Source organism: Malus domestica, chromosome 06, assembly GCF_042453785.1.
Source record: "Malus domestica chromosome 06, GDT2T_hap1".
NCBI lineage: Eukaryota > Viridiplantae > Streptophyta > Magnoliopsida > Rosales > Rosaceae > Malus > Malus domestica.
The window spans coordinates 21,921,848-21,947,760 of NC_091666.1; the positions used below are offsets into that span (position 1 = coordinate 21,921,848).

The following is a 25,913-nucleotide window of genomic DNA, read 5'->3' on the forward strand; positions in this document are numbered from 1 at the left end:
TGCAATTTCAGAAACTCAAATTCAAAAACACGAGCGCCATAAACAAATCTGTCACGCTCGTACAGATTTACGTCTATGCAAAGCCGGAATGCAAGAAATCGCCGGACCATCGAAGCATCGCTGGTCTTGTTTTCATGAGTGGATCAACACCAGCAAAGTTGATGTTTCCCTTGCGACTAATTAAGTTATAAACACTCTCTTAATCCAAATTAAAGCATCCACAATTCAGAAAAAAACATACAAGTTGGAAAAACATCCTCACATCACACTTTGTTATATACACACACTCACTTGTTCCAAACTCCAAAAAATGGCTACAATGCTCCATCATTTTTCTGCAATCCATGCTATCTGCAATTTTTGGGAAAACATTAGGGAACTAGGTGGTTAAAAGATTTGTACTTAAACTTCATTATAGATCCTACACGTTTAAGTAATTACAATGTATGTGAGAGTAAGTGCCCGTTGGTTCTACTCATACGAACTTTTGTTATAAGCATGCATGAATTTGTAAATGCAAGTACTTCCTGAAGAAGCACTACAAATCGCACTAAAAAGTGATTTTAACCACTCCAAAAGTGCCCCGAACAATCACTAAGCACAGAATTAGTAGATCCAAAGAACAATATCCTTCAAATAAATCTAATCGAAAAATTAGTATGAGAACCATTTGGATTTAGAATTACTAACATAAAAAGGCATATAGCAAAATTAGTGTCAGAAGAACCACAGGTTAACACATTCAGTTGAAGAGATCAAGAACTAGAATATTGTTACCTAGTTAGCAGCCGATTAGATAATTTGCCCATTAAGTATAATCTTCGGAACATGAGCGATTTTGTGCAAATCCACACCTTCTTCCCGTTTGCATCTTCTGGTTAGAGGACAGTTGTTAATCTCCAACTCTCTCAATGCCGTGAGGCGATGCATGCCCTTTGGAAAATCAGACAGAAGGGAACAGTCTCTAATCTTTATTTGTTGGAGAAAAGTGAGGTTTTCGAACCACTCCGGGAGTAACTCGAGATAAGTACAATATCCCAAATGCAACGTTTTCAGAGTGTTTGCAGACTCTCTTGAAGCCAATGCGGCAACTCCTCCAGTTTTGAACCTACAATCCAAAACGATTGAAGACCTCGGATGCCTTCTCCCGACCTTGTCAGATCAAGAACACTACAATTATAGATAGCCAAATTCTCCAATGCAGTCATATAACATGACAGAGACTTCATATTTTGACAGTTCAGCATAACCAATGTTCGAAGATTAGTCAGGGTTCGCACTCCTTCCCCGAAGGATATAAGATATTTGCACGCAGTGATGTATAAAGTTCGAAGAGAGGTGAGACGTCCAATTACTTTGGGCAAATGGTGCTGATTTATCGTTAAAGCTAAGTACCTGAGGCTAATCAGGTTTCCCATGTTTTCGGGTAACTCCTTGATTTTTCCACAGTTTATAAGCAGTAAGGTCTGCACATGCTGCAGCTTGCAAATGGAATCAGGAAGCTTCTTTATCCGCTGATTATACGACAGGTCGAGGTATCTCAAGTGACTCAAGTTACCAATGGAACTAGGCAGTGTTGGATTTAAGTCAACAATCTGTGATAATTTATATATGCTAATAAATAATAAATGCAATAGAAACTAACAGAATATAAACTCGAATATGAATTATAAAACAGACAACTTGAAGATCGAGGCTTGCGTACCGCAATGTCCTTGAAACAGAAATTTCGTCCCTACTCTGTGCTTGTAGTTCTACGGACGTCTGTTCCACCAGGATTCAACGATCTAAGTCAGAAATTCCAGCACCGGAAAATAGACTTCTGGCGAATATTAATGTGGTTCTCTCAGTAAGGATGTTTAAGATTGCAGGAGGAGATTTATGATTTTTCTATATTGTAAATGCCATGCAGATGGATGTATATATAATGTGATTGTACCTGTTCGCAACAGGTATAAGGAAGGGATGCAACTGTTGGGAGACATCTGCTGAAATGGGTGTTTTTGTTTCTACGTTTTCACACTTCAGACTTCATCTGAAAAGATGAGTCTGTTGGAAAAAATAAATAAATAATTAATTTAAATTCGAAATTAAAAATAATTAATTAATTCCGAAAATAATTAATTAATTTAATTATATATTAATTAAAATTAATTATATATTAATTACCAAATAATTAATACACCCCAAAGCCCAACCCCAAGGGTGAGCCTAATTTTAGTCTCCAGGCCTATTACTCCAATTACTTTCTTTAAAGGATAAAGCCTTATAAAGTGATAAACTCTTTTGGGAATGGCCAATGTGGGACAAGGAAATTTCTACTCAAACTTCCAACAGGCAGTACCTTGAGGGTCAAGTTACTAAGATCTAGAAGCCGTAGGTAGTTGAACATTGAGATGCATCTCTTCAAAAAAGATTGATTGTTGACACCAACTTCTGTAGGAAGATATTCACTATTCCAGTCTGGAATTAGAATGGTTCGCAATTTCTCAAAAGGGAGTAAGAATTCTGGGTCTTCTTCTTTATCCTTGGACAATTCCTTTTGAGATATTGACACATGCTGGATCATCGTGGAAGATTCACCAGGACGAAAATTTAGAGATGAGTATTCTAGCTGTGCTGTTGAGGTTGCTAAATCATGAACTAGATCGTGCATTCTAAACCGTACAAAAAGGAAATTATCTTCCTCAATCTGAAAGAAATATCTAGAACATAATTTCCTAATGTAGTCCAGACCGATATCTTCAAGTTCTTGGTATCCTTTGGAGGATTGAACAAAGCCTTGAGCCATCCACAACGGGATCAATTCTGAACTTCGAAATATGTAGTCCTTTGGGAATAGTGAACAAAAGGCAAAACAAGGTTTCAAGTAAATTGGCAATGCATCGTAGCTTAACTTGAGTGCAGGTAAAATGCCGTCGCTTCCTTGTTCCAAATTCCATATGTCACTATCTCTTACATATGACCAATAACGTTCTTCCTTATTCGAGTAGAGTAGGCCCCCTAGGGTATACAAGGCAAGGGGAACCCCTCCACACTTTTCACAATATCTTCCCCTATTTTCATCAAGTTCGGATGGTTTTGCTCTTCTCTTCTTGCAAATGCCACTTTTACGAATATGGTCATGCAATCTGAGAGGGGAAGAACTTTCAACAGATGCATGTGTGCATCCCCCATAAGCAAAGCTACTGATTCATTGCGCGTTGTTACAATAATTTTACGCCCGCAAGCTGCAACATTTAACAAAGATTTTAAATCAATCCATTTTTTGACTGTTATTCCCATTGGCCCCTTGTCCCAGACATCATCCAACACCAGCAAAAGTTTTTTACCAGTCAAAGCACGTCGCAACTTCATTTGCATCTGTTCAATACTTTCATCACCACATTTTTGGCTGGTTGCCGCAGTAACAATTTCGCTAAGCAATCTTTTACTATCAAAATCGTCTGATACGCAAACCCATATTCTTAACTCAAAGTTGGTCACTACCCTGTTATCATTATACACCAATTTAGCAAGCGTAGTCTTTCCCAATCCTCCTAATCCATTAATTGAAATAACAGAAACATTCTCCTCATCACCTGGACCAGTGTGAGTGTCCTTAAAGAGTTGGACGACAATCTCTTCTTTTTCGCTCTCTCTCCCGATAACATCTGGGGCGTGCACAAAAGAGTGGGTCTCCCTCTCCATGTGCATGCCATGCCAATCTACAGATCGTTCGGCGAGATTGAATTGAGCTTTTGCAGCTGCAATCACCTAACCTTTCTCTAATATCCTTGACTCTATGGCCCATTTTGTAGCTTGACACGAATGAATTTCGACCTGAAAAGAAGTTGCGTACCTTTCCTTTGATGGTGTCACTCCCAGTCCCAAGGCCGAGCACCTGCATCCGCAACTTTTGAAACTCGAATTCATCGAGGACGTCGTCTATATCATAGCTAACATCTTTCAGCTTTCCCAACCAATCAGTGAGAAGGTGATCCTTCCGCTGTTTTTCCTCCTCGAGAAGAACTTTTGCGATGGTTGATAGGGTTTCCCGAAGTTTGTTCAACTCATATTTGACATCAAATGCCAAAAACAATTCTTGGTAAGCATGGGAAGCAAGCCTTTCCAACACTCTCTCTGCAACGTTATAGGAGAATGACTCCATTAGTTATTCAGGAGGAAACAAGAGAGATGTTTTGAAGGAGGTAAACACACACACACAAGCAAGCTCTTTGCTTTTTCTTTGTGTTTGCTGGTGAGCAAGCTGTACTTGAAGTCACCGATAGCAATTTCAAGGAAACATACTCGGAACCCAGAAAACAAATGCTACAAACACGCCATACAAAATACAAAATGTAAAATCCAATTGACCAAAACACTAGTGTGATGCAGGAGAGAGGGCTCAACCGAGTGGGGCGGTCGTCTCTTCTTTTATGCAACTTGCGTCATGCAAATGTGATCAATTATGTGGTTACATATGCCTTGCCAGGTCCTCTTCGTAGAGTAGTCTACTTGAATTCTTATCTTTGTACTATGGTTCTAAAAGCGCTAATCGAGTTGTGGGTTGGAGCCTAGCGCTTAAGCGGTTAGGCGATAGTCTAGGCAGGCTAGACGGTTTTAAGTATATTTATTATATATTATATAAATTAACTTAAATCATAACATTTTGAATGTTTAGTAATTTAAATTAATTAATTCATAGGTATAAAATAATAAGTCTATTGAATATAATATATGGATGGCCCGCATGAATATTTTGTTACTATTCATCCAAAGAAAAATCAGATGGATTAAGAAAAACGGATGTGTTACTATTCAGACACAATATTTCACTATTCATTTGAGGAAAATTTGTAAAGTGAATAATATTGCTATAGTAATCTTTTGTCTATAAAATAAGAGCATACAAAGAAAGGAAGTAGGGCTGGGTTCGATTCAAATTGGTTCGGTTTTTTTTCCAAAATTGAAATCGAACCGAAATTTCAGTTTGGTTTGGTTCATTTTTTTTAGTTTTATTTTTTTCGGTTTGATTTCAGTCTGGTTCGGTTTTTTTTTGTGATTTTTTTTTTAATCTGGATATTGGTGCTTCTGCCTCAAATGAATACGAATTGGAGCAACTCACAATGATGGCTGCATCAATATCTGCAATACGAATAGAAACATTTGTAAATCCTAAAGTCCTTAATGTTGAATAATCCTTCAAATGGGGTAACAAGAGTACAACAAATCTTCAACATGAGTTCTAACCAATCCCTCCTTGAAAATCTGCCCCCAACAATCATCAAACAATAATCATAAAGAAATATCCTTTAAGAACCAAAACTTGAAAACATATCTTCAATACGAACTTCCAACACAAACCCACAAATAACTAACAAGCCCACAACACAAAAATTGAACAAATCTGCAATACGAACCAAAACAATAACCCATAAATGTACACCAAAATTTCAGTCTCCTTCTCTGAAATTTACCCTAAAAAAAAAAACATAAATCGACAAAATAAATAAGAGAGATTGGATATCTTACCCTGGAGTGAGAAGATCGAGAAACGGAGAGAGAAGAATGGAGAAATTGGAGGCAGGGACGTGGAAGGAGTTTGGAAGCAGGGGACGAGAGAGAGAAGAGGGGAATGAAAATAAATAAGATAATATCTACGAGTTTCGGCTAGGGTTTTGTTGATTTCTAGTTCCACAAAAGACTATAGATTTCAATATTTATAAATAGTTTAGTCATACAATCATAACAAAACAAAACCTGTTGCCAAGAAGAGCGCATGGGTTCAAACCCTCATGCCTCCAGGATTTCGGATAATTTTAATAATTTTTATGATTTTTTATAATTAAAATATTATAAAAAATAATTATATATATATACATACATCGGTTCAGTTCGGTCCGATTTGGTTTCCAGACATAAAAAATCGAAACCGAACTGAAATTCGGTTCGGTTTGGTTTGACAGTTTCTGTTCGGTTTTTTTTCGATCTTGGTTAGGTTTTCGGTCCCTTTTTTCGGTTTTCAATTTTTCAAACCCACCCTTATAACAAAGAAGTGAGAAAGAAAAGAAAGAGATGGGAGAAAAACATATAGAGGAAAGAAAGAGGAGTTATGGAGGAAAGGAAGAGAAGTGGAAAGAAGAAAAATGTGGAAGAAATTACCAGTGAATTAGGCTAGAGAAAAAAGAGAAAATAGTGAGAGTTATTTTGTACTTCTATTATTTTAGATAATAAAAGAAAGTACACGACTGCCTCAAGGACGTACGCACACTTGCCGAACCTCGTAGATATTGTCTTATTTATTTTATTCCACTGCACACATATCATCGACTTTACAACAAAGTCAAGACATTTTAAATGATTAGTATTTAATTACTAAAAATAAAAATAAAAAAACCCCACGTAGTGGGTTGGGTGGTTCTTTAAAATTTTAAAATCAAAGGCTTGTTTTGTTAAAAGAAAAAAAAATCATAAGCTTTGATGAGGGTTATCCCTATTTCATAAGAAATGACACGTGTGAGGTCTCCTTCACCCCCACTTTTCTCACATCAAGCAGGATTCCCAAACGGTGTGTCATTTTTACTCCTTGTAAAGTGGACAATATATTTTTGGTTTCCTCTTCTTCCTTGGGAAGAGGAAAGCATTATAACTTTGGGTTTTTTTTTTCCTTTTCCTATTCTTCTTCTTATCCGATTACTCTGTAAATTCTCATCTTCTTTTTGTGTTTCGTTTCCTCTTCTTCTGTTTTGCTATGTAATTCTCCTTCTTCGATGGAGTGCAGAGAGAAAGGGAGTCACAACGGCGAGAGAGAGGAAGTCTTTGTGCAGAGAGAGAGAGGGAGTCGAAGTGGCTATAGTGTTTTCAATTCTGGGTTTTATTTGAACTTTCTATAAACTCTTCACTCCTCCGCCTAATGATTTGGACCATATCGCATCGGCACAACGACACCCAATGCTAGGCAGTGTCTAGGCCGATTTTTTGAACACTGTTGTGTAGAGTGGTAACACAACGTGACAATGTTATGATTATACTAATGAATTTGTAATTGTTTTGGGGTTGGTGTTTTGTTAGAAGATGTTTTGTGTTTGCATAGCTTTAAAGAAATCTAATAACTTTCACTTCACAACGTCAAAATTCTTCTTTAAAGGATAAGTTACATTTTGGGTTGTTTTATACACACTTCATAATGTTATGAATCCACCCCACATCCAAAATTCCTCAAAAATTTCAACTTTGTCCCTCGTATTTCTGAAGCCACCCCACCCCAAAAACAAAAAGAAACACCAAACATCTCCATTCCATGAGTTCCTATCCCTAAACCCCATCAACATCGCATCTTCGACCTCTCTCATTCTCTCCCTAACACCCTGAGTCCCAACACCCAAACTCACCAACCCTATTTCCAAAGAAAATCAAAGAAAATAAAAAAGAATGTAATAGTCCTTCACTTCAATTAAGCAATGAAAATCCCCAAATTTTAGAGGTTTTCTACTCATAAAGAAGTCAAATCAACAAGCACTAGTAAAGAATGTAAGTAGAGAATGTAAGTAAAGAATGTAAGTAGGGATCGTTTTGGATCGAGGATTAGGAGGGCTTGCTAATAACCTCTAAACTGACTTAAAAACATATAAACAAAGTTAAAAACACTAAACTAGACTCAAAGAACTCAAAATAAATTCAAAAGACTCAAAACAAGCTAAAAACGCTCAAATCTGCCTAAAAACACAAATTGGGCAGATTTGGACTCTAACCACACTTTTGGACGAATTTTGGTTTTAACTTGGTTCGAAACACTTAAAAACACAAACTAAATCAGTTTCTAACTAATATGACTTAACAAGGTAAAGGGGTTTTGGTTTTGAAGAATTTGAAAACAAAACAAGTAAATTAAAGAACTAATGAAATCTGCATGTATTTGAGTAAATTGAATGGATGGAAGGCTAGCTAGGAGGTTCTTCTCCACACATGACACACTTGCAAACAAAACGATTTCTAGTTGCTTTTCAATAAACTACGAATTCTCAATGCCCCAGATTAACTGTGAATTGCACTAATTAACCCTCAGATTTTCCTAATTTCATTGAATTGGATGATTGCATACAACAACCCAAAACATTCCCCACAGGTTCCCTACATGAATTGCATAATAGAGATACAAGCAAGAATCATTAAGTTTTATGAAAATCATAAGCATTGATGAAACACTTGTAACTATGAATTGCATGAAACTTATGACAAGAATTTACTTAGCACGGTTGTGACGAGAAACCTTCACTACTTGCGAATATAAGTTCATAACGATTAGGTAAAACTCCCTTATATCCTAGCATTAGATTTATGCATGAAAATTAAGCGTGCACTCTCAACCAACATACACAAATCAGTTTTAATTCAAATGGATAAGTAAATTGAAATCACAATTTATGAATCACAACTGAAAGTAATCAAATCATATTGCAAGCATGAACATGGTTTCAAATTCCCCCTAGCTAAGGGGGTTTAGTTCCTCATACTCACAAAGCAAAGATAAACAAATTTAGACATTGAAAGCAAGAATGAAGTACACCTAAAATGCTCCAAAGTTTCAAGCTTGAAATGCCAAGGACATTCGTTTTCACCACCTTGTTGCAGCACAAGTTTATAAGGATGTGTATGGATATATGGAAAGGTTATGAATGTATTTAGGATTGGTGAATGTCTCGGCCAAGGGAAGGGAGTGTATGGAGTTGTGTTTTGAGATATATGGGAAATAAATGGATGAATGGATGGTGCTCACGACCAAGGAATGAAAGTCTAAGTGTATGGAGTTGTGAGATGTGAATGTAGTGTCTTTTGATGGATTTCTCTGTTCTTTGTTATGGTGAAGGGTGGATGTATTTATAGGCTAGGGAGAGGACCACCATCTAATTAAGGTGGTAATGGTGTATGTTGTGGTAATGAGTGGATGTAATGGGTGCAGTGGGTGAGTGTTGTGGTAATGAGTGGATGTAATGGGTGGATGTAATGGGTGTAGTGTGTGAGTGTTGTGGTAATGAGTGGATGTAATGGGTGTAGTGGATGGAGCTCACGGCAAGGGGATGGAAGGGAATGAATTTGTGAGATGTCATGTTTTATTGTGGTGCGGTTTGTGTATGTTTAAGGAGAAGGGATGGCTGAATGTTAAAGGAGAAAAAACCCCAATTTCTTTGCGGCAGAATTTTCTCCCTTGCATATGTGTGTATGAATGATGTCTCCATACTTTGCATGTGTCTCTCTGCCTTCCAAGCTGTCCATGCATTTTGCATGTGTGTGTATGCCTTCTTTTCTTCCATGTGCCGTGCTTTATGTTATATCTCCACATGTACTAGCTGTTACACTCACACACACATATGCTCTTCATCATTTCAGCCACAAATCAATACACTTTCTGTCCATGCCGTGCCTTTCTTTCCCATGTGTGTGCTGTCCATGTACTCATCATTTCCACTCCTTCATTCTTTATTTTCTGTTGCCCATGCCGTGTGTTCCTTGCTGTTTTCTCTCTTTATTTCCACATGTACCAGCTGTTACTCTTGCACACACATGCTCTTCATCATTTCTGCTACCAATCAACACCTTTTCTGCCCATGCCGTGTTCCTCTTTGCATGTGTGTGTGCTGTCCATGTTTCTTCCATGTGCCGTGTTCATCTTCATCATTTGAGCTAGCAATCAACATATTTTCTGTCATCACATGACAGCTATGATGTTTGTAGTTGTAGGTCAACACACTTGCACACACACATGCTGATTTCTAGCCTTCTAATCTTCAAAAACGTCAATCCTCATGTCTCCATGCTTGCACTATCCAATCTTGGCCCAAAAAAGCTCCAAATAGCACTTTGTTGCCAACTTTGTTATTTGAACCTACACACACACGAAAATAGCTTAAAGTACTAAAATAACTAGAATTAAACTAAGTAAATGCCAAGAAACAAGCTAACTAAGTTGCATAAATATGCTCCTATCACCTAGGATGGGTAGGTGGGGTCTCAAACCATATGACATCGCCTCGCGCTGTTGCACATGACAGTTGGCCGTCCGACTCTCCAGAAAAATCAATTATTTCTAAAAATTCTCAACTTTCACAAAAATGAAGATCTCAATGAGTAGAGTAAGTTTTATACATGTGGCCAAGTCCCATTTGGCTAGAAAAAGCCTTAAATCGCCATGAATCTACCAGAAACCCTAGAATGGGTGTTCGTCGACCGACTTCTCCAGTTTTCCAACGCCCCTATCACTGGTTGGGTCTTGTTCCTGGGTCCAAGGGGAGTTGATTAAGGGTGGTGGAACTTGCCCGAACCGCAGAATCGCCGTCGAGCACCTTCGGTGCTCTGGTGGAGTTCTTCACGATTTAGGCTTTAAAAACCCTTGATTTTTGGTGGAGATGAAAGAGGAGAGGTTGGGGAAGAAGCTGCAGGTGGAGGATGGATGCAAATCGCCTGAAAAATGGTGGAATTTGGCCAAAAACAACCCGGATCACCGTCGAGTTTGGTGTGCACGTTCACACGAAGGAAGAGTTAATGCTTATCTCTCTCCTCTCCTAATTGGTTGGCTTCTTTCCTAAATTTGTTGATTGGTCACTCCTTTCTTCCCTTAAAGCTGATTGGTTACCACTCCCACATGGTGGGAGTTTGAATTAATTTATAACTAAATTTTAAATAACCAATTTCAAACGTCCGTAACTATACCATTATAATCCTGAGTCGCAAACGGTTTTTGCTCATGCATTCGTAGTGACGAGTACTACGAGGACACACTAAAAGAATAAGCCCTACGTTTCTCTAACTGATGGTCAACGAAGGTCAAAATCTTTGCCTCAAGAGGGCATTTTTGTAAAATCCCTAAAGAGGGCATTTTTGTAAAATCCCTAATTTAAAATTTATAAATAAATTTAGGGATGGGTTGTCACAAATTGCCTACAATCTAGGAAATTTAATTTCCCTAATCCCTTGAACTCCTAAGTTTTTAATGACCCCTTCTATAAAAAAAAAATTAAAATAATTTCCCAATATTAGTAAAAAAAAAAAAAGTAATTAAAACTTATGGTTTGAAAACAAAGGTACAAAAAATTCAAATGTACCGTAAACCAAATGTACCAAAAATTCAAATATACCAAAACCAAATGTAACATAAAATCCAAATGCACTAGAAAACCAAATGTATCAAGAAACCAAATGTGTCAAAATTTTAAATGTACTGTAAACCAAATGTATTCATGTTATAGGTAACCAAACGTACCGATATAATCCAATGTACCTGGCAATGAGTTTTTGAACATTCTATTTAATTTACTAATATAAACATTTTAATAAAAAAAAATCTAAATCATCATAATAAGAGATGCATAAAAATAGGAGGAAAAAAAAGGTAACATCAATAAAGAAATAATGTGAAGAATAAACTTGTAATAAAATAAAATAAAATGAAACTAAGCACCAAAATTGTAGGGAAAAATGTTTAATCAATTTTTCAAAAGGAAGAGATGTTTAGTCCCTTAACTATCCCTACTGGCTTAAGTTGTAAAATGTAAAAACAAAAAGGCTGAAAAATTAAAAATACAAACCAATGGGCCACAACACCACCTACCCCGGTCGGCGACAATAAATAAGGCACAACCCCTGCTGGGGGCAGCTTCTTTTAAGAGGAATAAGATGGAGAGAGTATAGGGGAGAGATGGGGATGGAGGAGAGATAAGTGGGAGAGAAATAGGATGGAAAGAGTATGAGGGAGATATGGAAACTGCTATCTTAGTAAGAAAACAGAGTTTTTAGAGAGAGAGAAATATAGAGAGAGATTGGATTATAAAAAATATGATTTCATTACTTGATAATGTTATTACAAGGAGTATATATAGCCTTTGGATTTGTACAACAATACCCTTAATTAACTACAACTAATTACATGTTATACCACAACTAATCTCAACTAACAATTTACTGTTATAACAGACTAACATCTTTTGATGATGAGGCATTTGCCTCAGTACACCCCCTTAAGCTAATATTAGACTAAGCAAGAGTTCCAATTAGAAGTTTGGACTTCAAGTGACAAAACCTGTTTTTGGACAAAGACTTAGTGTAAATATCAGCCAACTGATCTTTACTACAAACAAACTGAACTTTGATGAGATTTGCAAGAACCAACTCTCAGATATAATGATAATCTATTTCAACATGTTTAGTTCTTGCATGAAAAAAAGGATTTGAAGCTAAAGAGATAGCTAAGATATTATCACACCATAAGTTGGGAATAGAACTAAGAAAGAAACCAATATCATGAAGTATTTTGCATATTCATGTAAGCTCAGCAGCTGTGTGTGCCAAAGATCGATATTCAACTTTTGCGGATGATCGAGCTACAATAGCTTGTTTCTTTGCACTCTAGCTAATTAAGTTTAAACCAAGAAAAATACTGTAACCACTAGTGGATCTACGATCAAACGTGCAGCTTGCCCAATTTGCATCCGAGTATGCAGTGAGATGAACATTACCTTTCTTAAACCAAATGCCTTGAGAAATTGCACCTTTGAAATATCGAAGAACTCTTTTAGCTGCTAGCATATGTTGGTCTCTAGGAACATGCATAAATTGGCAAATTTGATTCATTGCAAAGGAGAGATTAGGTCTCGTCCAAGTCAAATATTGAAGACTACTAACAATGAACCTGTAATCAGTGGGATTAGACAGAAGAGGACCACTGTGATCAAGCTTGGTGGAACTGAGATAAATGTAGCAAGGCTTAGAACCTTCCATATTTGTCTTTTAAGGAAGATCAAGAAGATACTTGCTTTGGCGAAGAAAGATCCCCTCTAGTGTTCTTTGAACTTTTAGCCCCAAAAAGTAATGCAAAGGCCCAAAATCTTTAATTGAAAAGATAGCACTTAACTTTTGAATAAAAGATTGACATAAGACAGTATTTGGACCTGTAACAAGGATATCATCTACATATACCAACATTATGACCAAGGCAGATCATTTGAAGACAAATAAGGATGCATCTGAAAAGGATTGAACAAAACCAAAAGTGTGTAGAACCTAAAATAACTTGTCAAACCAGGCCCTTGGTGCATGTTTTAAGCCATAGAGGGACTTTCTCAATTTACAAACATGATCAGGCATTAAGGAATCAATAAAACCTGCAGTTGCTTTATATACACATCTTCTTTTAAATCAACATGAAGAAAAGCGTTGCTTATACCCAACTGATTTAAGAACCAATTGAATTGAACTGCAAGAGATAGAAGAACCCTTATGGTTACTGGTTTAGCTACATGACTAATGTATCTTGATAGTCAATACCAGCTTGTTGATGAAATTCCTTTACAATAAAACGGGCTTTATATGTGTTTATAGTGCCATCAGGTTTCTTTTTAATTCGAAACACCCACTTACATCCAACAATTTTATGAGAATTTGAGGTAGGAACTAAAGACCATGTACTAGTGGACTACAAGCATTGAATTCTTTTTGCATTGCAGATCTCTAATGAGCATATTTGGATGCCTACAAGTATGTATTATGAACATATTCAAGATTAGTGGGAAGATGATGTTTGATTGCTGAATATGCCTTGGGCATGTATATTCTAGCGTTTGATCTGGTGACCATAGGGTGATTATTAACAGTGGTGACAATTGGAGATGAGGAACTAGTAATAAGGCCACTTGTAACAATCTGAGTAGCTGAAGGAGATTGAGAAGACATATGAGATCCAATGGGAGGACTAGATGCTGAACTAGATGTAGAGTTATCTTGAGTACCAAAATTATTGCTAGGTTGAGACACAGAGAATTGCATATCAAATACTGAAGAACTGATAGGAGTACTTTAAGCTGATGATAACTTGATGCATTTGTGAAATGAATAGGTATCTTCATAAAAAATGACATGTCGAGACATGTAAATCCTGCTAGTGTTGGGATTAAGACATCTATAACCTTTATGTTGTAGACTGTAGCCAAGAAACACACAAGGTACATTCTTGGGATCCAATTTGGAATGAATATAAGGCTTGAGCTTGGGTCATGGAAAGCAGCTGCAACCGAAAACTTTAAGTCGTGAATAGTCAGAAGACTTGTGAAAGAGTAACTCCTATGGAGACTTTGATATCCTAGAAATAGGAAACCTGTTGATCAAATATAAAGTTGTGGAAAATGCTTCCACCCAATAAAATAAAGGAACCTTGAAGGCAACAAGTAGGGTTCTTGCAGTTTCAATAAGATGTATGTGTTTTCTCCCAGCACAACCATTTTGTTTAGGAGTATGTGGACAACTCAGCTAATAAAGAATACCATGAGTGCTGAGAAAAGAATTGAAAGCATTGGAAGTGAATTCACCCCCTGAATCTGAACGCAATGTCTTTATTTTATTACCAAGAGAGTTTTCTACATAAGACTTGAATACAACAAAGGTATGAAAAGCTTTAGACTTAGATTTTAAAGGAAAGAGCCAGCTATACTTGCTATAGTCATCAACAGTAACATGTAATAGTTGAAACCACTAAGTGAAATCCTTAAAGCAGGACCCCACAAATCACAATGAATCAACTCTAAACATTGTGTAGATACATATCTAGTAGTATTGAAGGGAAGTTTGTGATTCTTAGCAAGAACACAATCAGTACAAAAGAAATCAACAATAGACTTTCCTTGTAATGCTACTTTATTTTTAGACAATATCCTTCTAAAGATGGATGTTGAGGGATGTCCCAATCTTTTGTGCCAAACTTTGACAGGAGCTTTGACACTTATTAAGGCTGAAGGAAATGAAGAGGGTGTACTGGATGGTTGAAAGGGATAAAAGCCATCTTTAACTAGTTATCGCAAAAGCATTTTTCCCAAAATACGATCATTAACAATGGATCCATCAGGGTCAAGAGTTAATGCACAATTATTGTGTTTCATGTGAAGAACATGTAAGACATTACTCAGTTTAAAGGAACCATGAAGAGTATTCAAAGAGGAATAACCAACATAAGAAATGGACAAACCCTTACCATTGACCAACATGAGAAATTGACAAACCTTTACCATCGTCAATGTAAACCTTGTTTTCACCAGTATATAGAGATGGTGCTGAGATATTTGGGATATCATTTGTGATATGAGAGGTGGCACAAGAGTCAATCAACCAAGATGGATTAGACTTGGAAGAGTAGGGAGCACAGAAAGCAGTCAATTTTGCAGGTGGTACTCTTCCAAAGATCTCACAGTTTATGCGATCAAAGCAATCAATTGCTTCGTGACTAGTGGATCCATAAATTTGACAAGGAACTTTAGAACCTGTGTGAGTTGAAAAGTTCTGATAATTGCCACGAGAGCCTTAATAATTACCATGAGAATAGTTGCCTCGATTATTGCCTTGATAGTTGTTATGATTGAAATTTCCTCGATTGTTCCCTCTGTTGGTGTTGTAGCCTCGATTATTATGACCTCGATTAGAATTGTGCTTGAATGAGTTTTGCAGTGGCTGATTTTGAGTAACAAAGACTTGTGGAGAAGTATGGAGAAGAGGTGCCTGAGACTGCATAAAGGAAACTTGAAATGGCTTAGTAGTGGTGGATGATATGGATCGTTTTATGCGAGCCATATAGATCTCCTTTGTAAGAAGCAATCCATGACGTTCATAAAGAGAGGTAGATGAGAGATGAAGCATAATCGAGTCAATGAATGACTTAAATTCATCAAGCAAACCATGAAGAGTTGTTGCAATTAAGTCCGATCAAAGACAATAGATTCAATGGTTGTGAGAGAGTCATAGATTTCTTTGATTTGTTTTAGGTACTCAAAGATCAATTGAGAGCCTTTTTGAACTGATTGAAGATGAGATCGTAGTTTATGAATGTGAGCATCCAATACACCACCAAATCGTTGCTCAGGTTTGATCTAGAGATTACGCGATGATGAAACACCAATAGTGAAGGGAATAATCTCCTTAAACAATGTAGAGTTTAACAAAAAAAAGTAGGTTTTGATCTTTTTCATACCATGATTCAAAGATAGGGTTGAGAGAGCGATCAGGCAAGAGCGGCGATGAACATGGTTTAGTGCCGTCAATGAGGCTGATGAGCTTACATCAATGGAGAACAGGTCCAAACAAGGCACGCCATGGAAGGTAGTTCAATTGTTTCAGCTTGATCAGAACCATACTACCTATTTTGAATCGTCAAAGAGGTATAAGAATTCGATGTCGGAGAAATTCCAGAAATTCCAGAAAAATTAGGGTTTGGCAATGTCTGTTCAATCGGAGAAGATGATTCCGAGGGTAATGCCATGACTAATAGAGATCAAATCAATGCTCAAAACATAAATTGTAGGTACGAATTCAGAGAAAATGAGAGAAAATCAATGAACATTCATCAATTTGAACAACAGAAGAGGATCGATCGTCGTGAGGTAGAGAGACGTGATACCATATTGAAACTACTATCTTCGTGAGTAAGAAAACTAAGTTTTTAGAGAGAGAGAGAGAAAGAGAGAGAGATTGGAAGAGAGAGAAATAGATTGGGCACTTCATCCCATTTCTAGCTATTTTTTTATATTTTATATTTCTTTTTTTGCTAGAAATATATTAAATTAGTTATTTTATTTCATTATTTTAGTCAAACGATAGATTTTGTTAGATTAGCCACTAACAGAGTTTGAACTCATGCCGTCATGCAAGGACTAACACCTTTCCACCAATGTGGTAAAGTGTTGCTTGCATATTAAATTACTTTTAAATAGGGTTTTAAAAGTCTTTTGATAAATGGTTAAATATGTCATTAATTTTTTTATTAACAGGTGGATGGAGAAATAGGATATGTGTGTGGCTTTATCAACACTTGAAAAACAAAATAGCAAAATATGATTCGTGCGAAATTACATTAATGTTGATGATTTTGCTTTGTAATATAAGAACAAATTGTTTTTTCACCCTATTTTGGTTGACAAAGAAAATTTTGTTAATATATAGTTTAGATATGAAAAGATGCTTGAAATGCAACCCTAAAAGTTATTTTTTTCACCGGTAAAAATTTGTCACAAAGACGGTAGGTGCAATAAACTACCGTATTAGGACACACACAATGTAATTACTAGCAAACGAGATCACGTCAAAATCATTGTTGACAAACGAGGCCACATCACTCGCTTACCAAGAGTTAAGTAAGGTGGGGCCACCACATATCTAGCCAAATAAGGTTGTGCCACCACAAATCGGACTTCCACTATGAAGATTAGTTGTAGAAGGTGGATCCTACCCACCAAGAATAAGAAAACCAACTCAAAGTCATATATCTAGAGCTAAAAATCAAGGGAAAAGGGCTTGGGAAAGGTAAATCTCTATTTTTAGGCAGAGGCTCCACCAAAGACATGAAAAATGGTTTCCACAAAATGGTGGGGGAGAATAGGTGTTGGGCAACACCAATAAAATGGAGAAAAAGGGGAAAAGTGGAAGGGGCGCCAAAGCATCGGTCAAGAGGAAATGGAGGGGGGGATGGGAGTAAGGGCTCTATGGGCTAGGAGGGGGGGTTAAGATGAGGGCGAGAGATGATGCCACTGTCCTCAAGCCGGAGTAAGGGGTCAACAAGTATGGTTTGTTGCAGATCTAGAGGGAATTTTTTTTTGGGGGGGGGGAAGGGGGGTTGTTGGGCCGCAGTTTTAAGAGATACACATAGTTAACTTGAGGGTGATCTTTATTGAATGTCATTAAGTAGGAAAAACATTTGATATAGTGGTCATAGCCAATAAGCAGTTGTAAACACGAAAATTCTGTAACGAATGAAACGAGAACACGTGTACAAAGTAGATTTGTATTGATTTGAATTTGTAGGTTACAATCTCTGTTTACAATTTTCCTCCGAGTCAGTCTTCAAATTTAATGTAGATGCGTAATTGTTGATCCAAGGGTCACGGTGACTTGATCTCGGACGAACAGTTGAACGATTGCTTTAAGTTTTAAGCTTGAAAACAACGTATGGATGATCTTCACCTCAAGGGTGAGGCAAGGGGTAGTGTTTAATGCGGGATTTCGTTGCTTCAAGGTCTTGGCGACTTGATCTTGAAATGAACATTGCTACAAGTTTATAAGCTTGCAACAAAGTCTTGAAGGAATCGGCACGCGTGCTTGTTGATTCTTCAAGGAAGTGTTTTGGCTTTGGTCGAGAGAAAACTTTAGCTTTAATTGAATGTTCTTTGAAGAGAGCTTTGGTAGTGTATTAGTCTTCAAAGGTTTGGCAGAGGTTCTTCTGTGTAGAGATTTTTTGACCCTTTACGCTTGTGGGAGGACCTTGTATTTGTAGGCTTGCTTTTGAGATGATTTTAGACATGTTTTGTGTCTTAATTTCAGCCACTATACTCCCTTGGCCGAATTTAAGGATCTTGTTGCCTATTTTGTGAGCAATCTTCAATTCTTACTTGTTTTATGAAAATGTTAAGCTTTCTTTACCATTTTAGGATCAATTTGGATTCCCTAGCCGAATTTAAGGGGAATTCTCCCTTATTGCCGAATTTTGGGGAAGTTTTATACTTCCTTTGCTTGACTTGTGCCACACGTCATTAATGACTTGTCAATTTGTGATGAGTCATATGCCATGTGAAGCTTTGCAATGCATCATTTATATGCAATGAAATTTACATGTACAACAATTACCATCTTGTGTATTTGTTGTACACACTTACATGCTTATTTTTCCACCCACTTTATATGTAGAAGAATAGAGTCTCACATCGGATATAAAACAAAATAATATATATATATTTCATACGTGGGAGGTTCGTTAATGTTACTGGGACTTTGCGATAAAATTCTACACCTACTAATAATCATATCAATGATGTTGGCAATCAGTCATACTGAGCCAAAACATTTGAGTTTTCCATGATACAATCAAGTAATGATAAGTAATTTAGTATTGTATCAATTACAAGTAGTCGGGTGACGCATTTCTCAAGTCCACTCAAGAAGTCATCAAGTTGCCTTTAAAGTTTTTTGTCAAACTTGGTAATTTTTAGAAATAGTTGGAATTTTCCGACGAGTCGGGGTAGCTGGCCGCCATGTGCGGCGGCACGTGGACCGAGACCCCCCACCTGCCCTTCCTAGACTAATTTGGATATCATGATTCCATATGTGAAGTTCGATTGACGGAATCTCATCGTATGACTATAGTTTGGATAGAGATCGCCGCTTGGACCTTAAGTGAATCGACGATCCGATTGTTGGATCGTCACCAAACTTTAATACATTATAGTACATAATATTTGAGGACACTAGGAAGTTATGGATTGGGAATCCGACATACGGATCTTCCCGAATTGGATTTGTAAGTTCGTAAAATAAAATGTTGACCACCACTGGAAATTGTGATTGGCGGAGATCCGACCGTTGGATCATGGTGAGATTTTAGTATGATGTTCTATGAGTATAATGAGAACCTTAGCAAGTTACGGATTCGAAATCCGAAGTGCGGATCTTTCGGATCGAATTACGTAGAGTTGTGGACCTTACCGTTGACCGAGAGTTGACTTTTGGTCAACATGTCTCGAAACGTTCTAGATGCTAGAATTGGTACTACGGGAGACTAAGTGAAGTCTAGTGGACCCACATTGGTTAGTGAGTGACTTGAATATATGGGATAGGGTTATTACCTTAATTTCTTATATTAGTATCCGTTGTGAATATGATTTGGTTTTATAAATGTAATTTCTATTAAAAAGTGATTTTTATATATTTAGCCATAGACCTATGTTTATTAAACATGATTTGGCTTGTGTACTGATGATGGTTGTGATATATGTGGGTTTAATTATCTTTTTAGCAATGTGAATGATGTGTATGACTATTGTTATGACAATGTGAGCCTGGAATCTTATTAGAAGTATGCTGTAGAACTTTTATGCTTGTATGACAAGATAGTTAGTAGTCATGAGAAGTTGATAGAGCATGTGCCTATATCGTAAATCATAGGGGTTGAGGTAAGGGTAGATTGTGTGTTGACTTGACTGCACCATGTAACAGAGGTACATGGATAGTCTTGCTTAGTATATCTACGATGGGGGACCATACGTACTTCAGGGGTGATCATGCTTGGTATATCGATGATGGATGAACACCGTCTGCATGATTAGACTATGCTTATGGTACTGCTTGGTATATCTGCGATGGGGGACCATACGCATTCTAGGAGTGGTCATGCTTGGTATATCTGCGATGGGTAATCACTACCTAGAGCTACGGAATACAGTCCTGCTTAGTATAACCGTAATGGGGGACTGTTAGGGGTGATTATGCTTGGTATATCCGCGATGGGTGATCACTGTCTATATTATTAGATTATGTATATGGTTCTGCTTGATATATTCGTGATGGGGGACCATATGTATTCAGGAGTGATCATGCTTGGTATATTCGTGATGGGTGATCACTGCCTGCACGATGAGATTATGCCTATGGTTCTGCTTGGTATATCCGCGATGGGGGATCATATGCATTTTAGAGAGGTTGATGATTAGTTGTACTTGGTATATTTCGATAAGCGATCATAATTTAGTTTGGATTCTGTTGAGTTGTCTGGAATCCCTACTCTTGCTCATTTCCATAAGTTAGACTAGAACTCTGGATTCGAGTGAATGAGAATTACCCACAATAGACCTTGTGAATATAAATTATAATTATCATATTATTACTTGGAATCCAGGCAGGGAATTATGTAGAATTCCTTTATTAAATTTCGTGCACTGATATGTGATTTGGTTGACTGATTAACATAATTAAATGTTAATATCGTGTCTTCTTGATTCATGGAATGGGTTACTTGAGGTGTTTGTGGAATGATGTTGAATATGATTGTTATTAATACAATTAGATCAATGATCAATGCGACTAAAGAATACTATTGTGCTTTGTTGGTTCTTTGATATGTTACACTCTATGAATTCCGATTTTATGTTGAAACCATATGGTTTATATGATGAATGAAATAGAAACCTTGATTGTCATGTGGATTCGTTATGTAGCTTGAATCAAATAATTCATGCTTGTTAAGTCCATATGTTTAATTCAGGAATATTATGCCTTTCGGCTTGAACAGACTGTGATATATGTCGAGTTGTAGCAAAGGACGAACTACGAATGACTTGATCCCTATTGAGGGTACGTAGGTAGTCTAACGAGGAGGTTAGATGCAACCATAAAGTATACGAAAAATTACTTTGCGATCCTATTTTCGAGTTATGCTTTTCCTTATCCCAAAGGCAGGGAAAGTTAGAGATACTAGTATTTGGTGACGTTACGTGTCGATCCTGGACATATGTCGGGATCGGGGTGTGACAATTTAATATTTTGTAATAGACTAGTAGTGTATGGATGTTTGTTTATTAGACTTTTATTTTCGAGTGTAGATGTAGTACTTAAACAACAAATGTGTTTTAATGTTTTGAAGTAATATTTATGTGGCAATGTGTGGTATGTGCAAATTTAAGAAAAAAAAAATATTTTTTTTAATGGGTCATAACGGGTTGGGTCACTTTACCCATTTGGTAAAGTGAGCTAACCTGTTAAGGATCCGTTAAGATAACATGTGTGACACGACACGACCCGTTAAGATAAAATGTGTTATACGAAAACGACAAACACGACCCGTTTGCCAGGCCTAGTAAATCTCACCAGGAACCACAGAGAAGTTGAACGTTTTGCCAAAGAGGAGCAGCAACCGAAATAAAACCAAGAAGTATAATCGAACGATGGAAATGGAACCCAAAGGAATTTCCAGAGATCCGAAGCGAACCATTCCAGGATGATCGACACGTGGCAAGAGAATGGTGGACGCTTGGGCAAAGAAAAGCAGTGAAAATGAGAAGAGAAAGCGACCCAAACAACACCGCCTGTGCACTGTTAGTGAAAGGGTTGCAAAATGGTCAGAAGAAATCAGAACACAAAGGAAGCGAAGGGCATTTCCGCCCGTGCACGTTTAATGAACAGTGCTTTTTCCACCGGGTTTGAGTATGGATAAAATGTAAGCAAAATGATTGAAATTACAAAGGTGACTGTTTAAGCATATCACTTATTGATGGACTACAAGCGCATCTTGGCAAACTCTAATTAAGCACTCCATGAAGCGGAACATATTGGAACACCATTCTAAGTAATTCCCCACATACCAAAACTCATAATACTAAATATATATATATTAACAACCACAAATTTACCAACACTCATAGAACTTGATATCCACCTTGAGCCTGAAGTAGACTTCACCTTCATATGAATCCGTGTCTATGGTTGCAACTCCCCGGTGCATGAAAAAGTCCCCGGTGCCACCCACGACGGATATCTCCCTATATTTAATCAAAATGGGGTCGGCTCCGATGAAATTTATTGTGCCTTGGTAGTCTGTGCTGTTTAGATAAAATGAGAAGCCAAGCCAAGCAGTGAATGTGTTCTTTGTATCATACATGTACATCCCTTGTGCCCTGCCCACAGGCTTGGAGTGCAGATTGTTGTCGAGGGTAATGGGGTCATCGAAAACCGCTATGTTCCCGAAATGAAAATTCGGTGCCAAGATGGTTAGGTTGGATCCTTGAGGGGCTGCCACAATCGCAGATGTAGCATTGGCAGCATTTTTTCCATTGTAGATAATGTCATGGAAGAATAGCACCAAGTGCTTGCATGGTTTGTACTTGTCTTTGTGTTTTGGGAAGGCTGAAGATATAGCGAGGAACATGAAGAAGAATATTAGAACCGAGGAACTTCTTGCTTCCATTGTGGGATATGCAAAGAAGACCAGATGCAAAGAGAGAAACAAAAAGGAGAGGAATACTTCAAGCTCGGTAAAATGAGCTTTTGTTATTGCTCTACTTGTGAGTTTGCAATCTGTCCGAGTCTTTTTATAAGCACTTGGAAGCTTCAAAATCTAAAAAGCTAAAATTAAATTAATTATATATATATTGTTGTTTACTGTATGAATGGAGATGAGGATTCCAAGCTTCTCTTAATAGACTTTTCCTCTTATTGTCGGTTTGCTTGTCACCCACTGCCACTACAATAACCTTATAATATAATATAATATAATGTACATCACCAAGAAAATGACCCAGGTGTTTTTATATGTAGTGATTAAAGTTCCTAAATAGGAATTTTCAATTATTACTAGTACTAGGTAGATAATACACGAATGGTTATCTTTTTTTTCTTCATGGTAATGTTAGGTAGATCAAATTTGTAAATTAAATGATGTGTCACCAATAAGAAATAAGCACGTTAATCAACAATTAAATAATAATTCAATTATTAACTTTCATATCATTTGGTTTACAAAATGAATAATGCTAGGAAGACCAAATTTGCAAACCAAAATGATGTGGTTGTTGATGATTGAATTATTACTTAAACGTTGATTAACATGCTTATTTCTTAGTGATGACACATTATTTGGTTTGTAAATTTGATTTAAAATTTTGGTCTTTCTAGTATTATGCTTACAAAATTTTATCTACAAATTTAACCCCCATAACATTACTTTTTTTTTTATATATATTTTTTAAGAGGAGTTTTCTAAAAGACGGTTCGTGTTGTGTGATTTACATTTTTGAGATAAACCAAGCATTAAGCAGTTCAAAGATATTTCCAAAAGTTGTAGGCTTAACAGCCAAATGCATGAACAATTCCTATTACCCTTTCATTGGTGCGTTGTGCTTTGGTATCATTACTTCTTCTGGTTGGTGACTACTCATTGATGCTAATCAAATAATACATCACACTAACTTGTTTTATCGATTGCCTTTCATCATTTAAATATTTTCTAAGCAAAAGTTAGCCACTTATGATTAACTTTGCTCAAGTTGTACAGTGAAGAGCACGACAAGAACGAGATCAATTAAAATTTCAGGCCAGGCTGCTAAATATAATAACAAAAAGAAAAAGCTTTAATAAGAGTTGGCCTCAAATTCCAGTGGAATTGTAAAGTGTAAAGTTACTCGATCTTCAAGAATGATGACAAAATGAAAAATAAAAGTAAGGTTAAAAAAATGGGGAAAAATGGACCAGGAGAAACGAGCAGAAAGATATACGAGGATGAGATGTCACAAGTCATAAACAAGCAAATTAAGTAGAAGTGTAATGTTTTATTTCCAAAGACAGATTAATAAAATGTTAAATTCCCAAAGTTTAGAGTGATATTCTTAGGAATTGGATCCTATCCCGATCTACTTTGTGGGGATCTTAAGGATTTCCACATCTTATCTATTCATCGTGTATATCAGAAATCATTTGACTTTTTTAATTTAAAATTAAACACAAATAGTATCTAACGAAAACTGATCGCACGATACGGTATAGATTTTTTGGTTTCAAGTTTCAATGTATATTTCATATATGTTTGTACAAGAGTGAGACCAGGTATATATGAGAAGAGAAAGGGAAAAAAGATGGGAAGGATGACTGCAGCAAGCAGCTAACAAGAAAGAAGAAGACATGTTGTCTACCTAATCTAAACCTTACACAAAGACATTACCCCAATCAGTCTCCTCCCTTAAATCAAGGGAAAGTTGATTTACAATCGAGGAGGTTAATCGAGTCAAGCTTGCCCAAAAAACGATGGAATAGAGTAGATGCCAGAGCCTTGGTAAAGAGATCTGCCAGTTGATCATGGCTTCGAGTGAAGATGGTCTGGATGACTTGAGTTTGCACTTTAGCTCTAACAAAATGACAGTCCACTTCAATGTCTTTCGTTCTTTCATGGAACACAAGGTTAGCAGTGATGTGCATGGCTGCTTGCTTATCACACATAAGAGACATGGAAGTAGTACTAGTAAACCTTAAGTCTGAAAGAATCCCTTTAAGCCATATAAGTTCACATGCAATGGCTGCCATGGCTCGATATTCAGCCTCTGCGTTGGAGCGACCAATGACATGTTACTTCTTGCTTTTTCAAGTGACAATATTTCCACCAACAAATGTGCAATCGCCGGTGGTAGATTTCCTATCAAGTGCATTCCCTGCCCAATCTGCATCTGTGTAGCCACTGATGGCAGTGGAATTGTTGTTACGCATACTGATTCCTTGCCCTATCGAACCCTTATGATAACGCATGATTCTCTTAACCATGTTAAGATGATCAATGATAGGAGAATGCATAAATTGGCTTGCCAAGCTCACTGCATATGTGATATATGGATGTGTGATGGTGAGATATATAAGTTTGCCCACCAATTGTTGATAGTAGTTCACATCATGCATGGCTTCTCTATCTGTGTTGAGCCTTAGTTTAGAGTCCACGAGAGTGATGGCAGGTTTGCAGTTAAGCATTTTTGCTTCCTGAAGAAGATCCAATACATATTTTCATTGATGTAGAAACAGTCCCTTTGAAGAGGTTGCCATTTCAATGCCCAAAATATACTTCAGCTTCCTTAGGTCTTTGATAGCAAAGGTTTGGCGTAGTGAGAGTTTAATGCCTCAATTTTAGCAGCACTATCTCCTGTGATGATGAGATCATCCACATAGATGAGCACCACCAATTTCCCACTAGTGCCAGTTCTTATAAACAATGAGGAATCAGCATTACTTCGTAGGAATCTAGCCTTATCTAAAACTGAACTGAGCTCGCATACCAAGCTCTTGGGGATTGTTTCAATATATAGATTGCCTTGTGCAGCTTACAACCATGTTGCCTTTAATATCATCATAACCTGGAGGAGGCTGCATGTACACTTCTTCTTATAATTCTCTGTGAAGGAAAGCATTCTTCACATCCAATTGATAAAAAGTCCACCCACAATTGATTGCAACTAAGAGTAGAACCCTCACTGAATTCATCTTGGCCACACGTGCAAATGTTAGGTTTGGGTGACACCTCGAGCAACAAGCTTAGCCTTATATTTCTCGATAGAACCATCAGCCACTAATTTAATCTTGTAAATCCAATGACTTCCAATAGCTTT

The 25,913-nt window shown here is 37.1% G+C and overlaps 1 protein-coding gene, 1 long non-coding RNA gene and 1 pseudogene across 2 annotated transcripts; all 3 read right to left on the reverse strand.

Moving 5' to 3' along the window:
• Positions 1-180: 180 nt before the first annotated feature.
• LOC139197051 (uncharacterized) lies at positions 181-912 on the reverse strand. The gene is made up of 2 exons (XR_011582037.1): positions 778-912; positions 181-351 (listed from the first exon to the last, which is right to left on the reverse strand). It is a non-coding gene; the product is annotated as an uncharacterized lncRNA (long non-coding RNA).
• A 1,943-nt stretch (positions 913-2,855) lies between these two features.
• Positions 2,856-4,280, reverse strand: LOC103404832 (putative disease resistance protein RGA3; annotated as a pseudogene).
• A 17,665-nt stretch (positions 4,281-21,945) lies between these two features.
• On the reverse strand, positions 21,946-22,852 carry LOC103450918 (disease resistance response protein 206-like). Its single transcript, XM_008390662.4, has one exon. The coding sequence runs from the start codon at positions 22,736-22,738 to the stop codon at positions 22,181-22,183; it is 558 nt and encodes a 185-aa protein (XP_008388884.1). The 5' UTR covers positions 22,739-22,852; the 3' UTR covers positions 21,946-22,180.
• Between the last annotated feature and the right edge of the window lie 3,061 nt (positions 22,853-25,913).

Excerpts from the sequence above, each read along its gene's own strand:
- LOC103450918 (XM_008390662.4), bottom strand. The coding sequence starts at position 22,738 with ATGGAAGCAAGAAGTTCCTCGGTTCTAATATTCTTCTTCATGTTCCTC.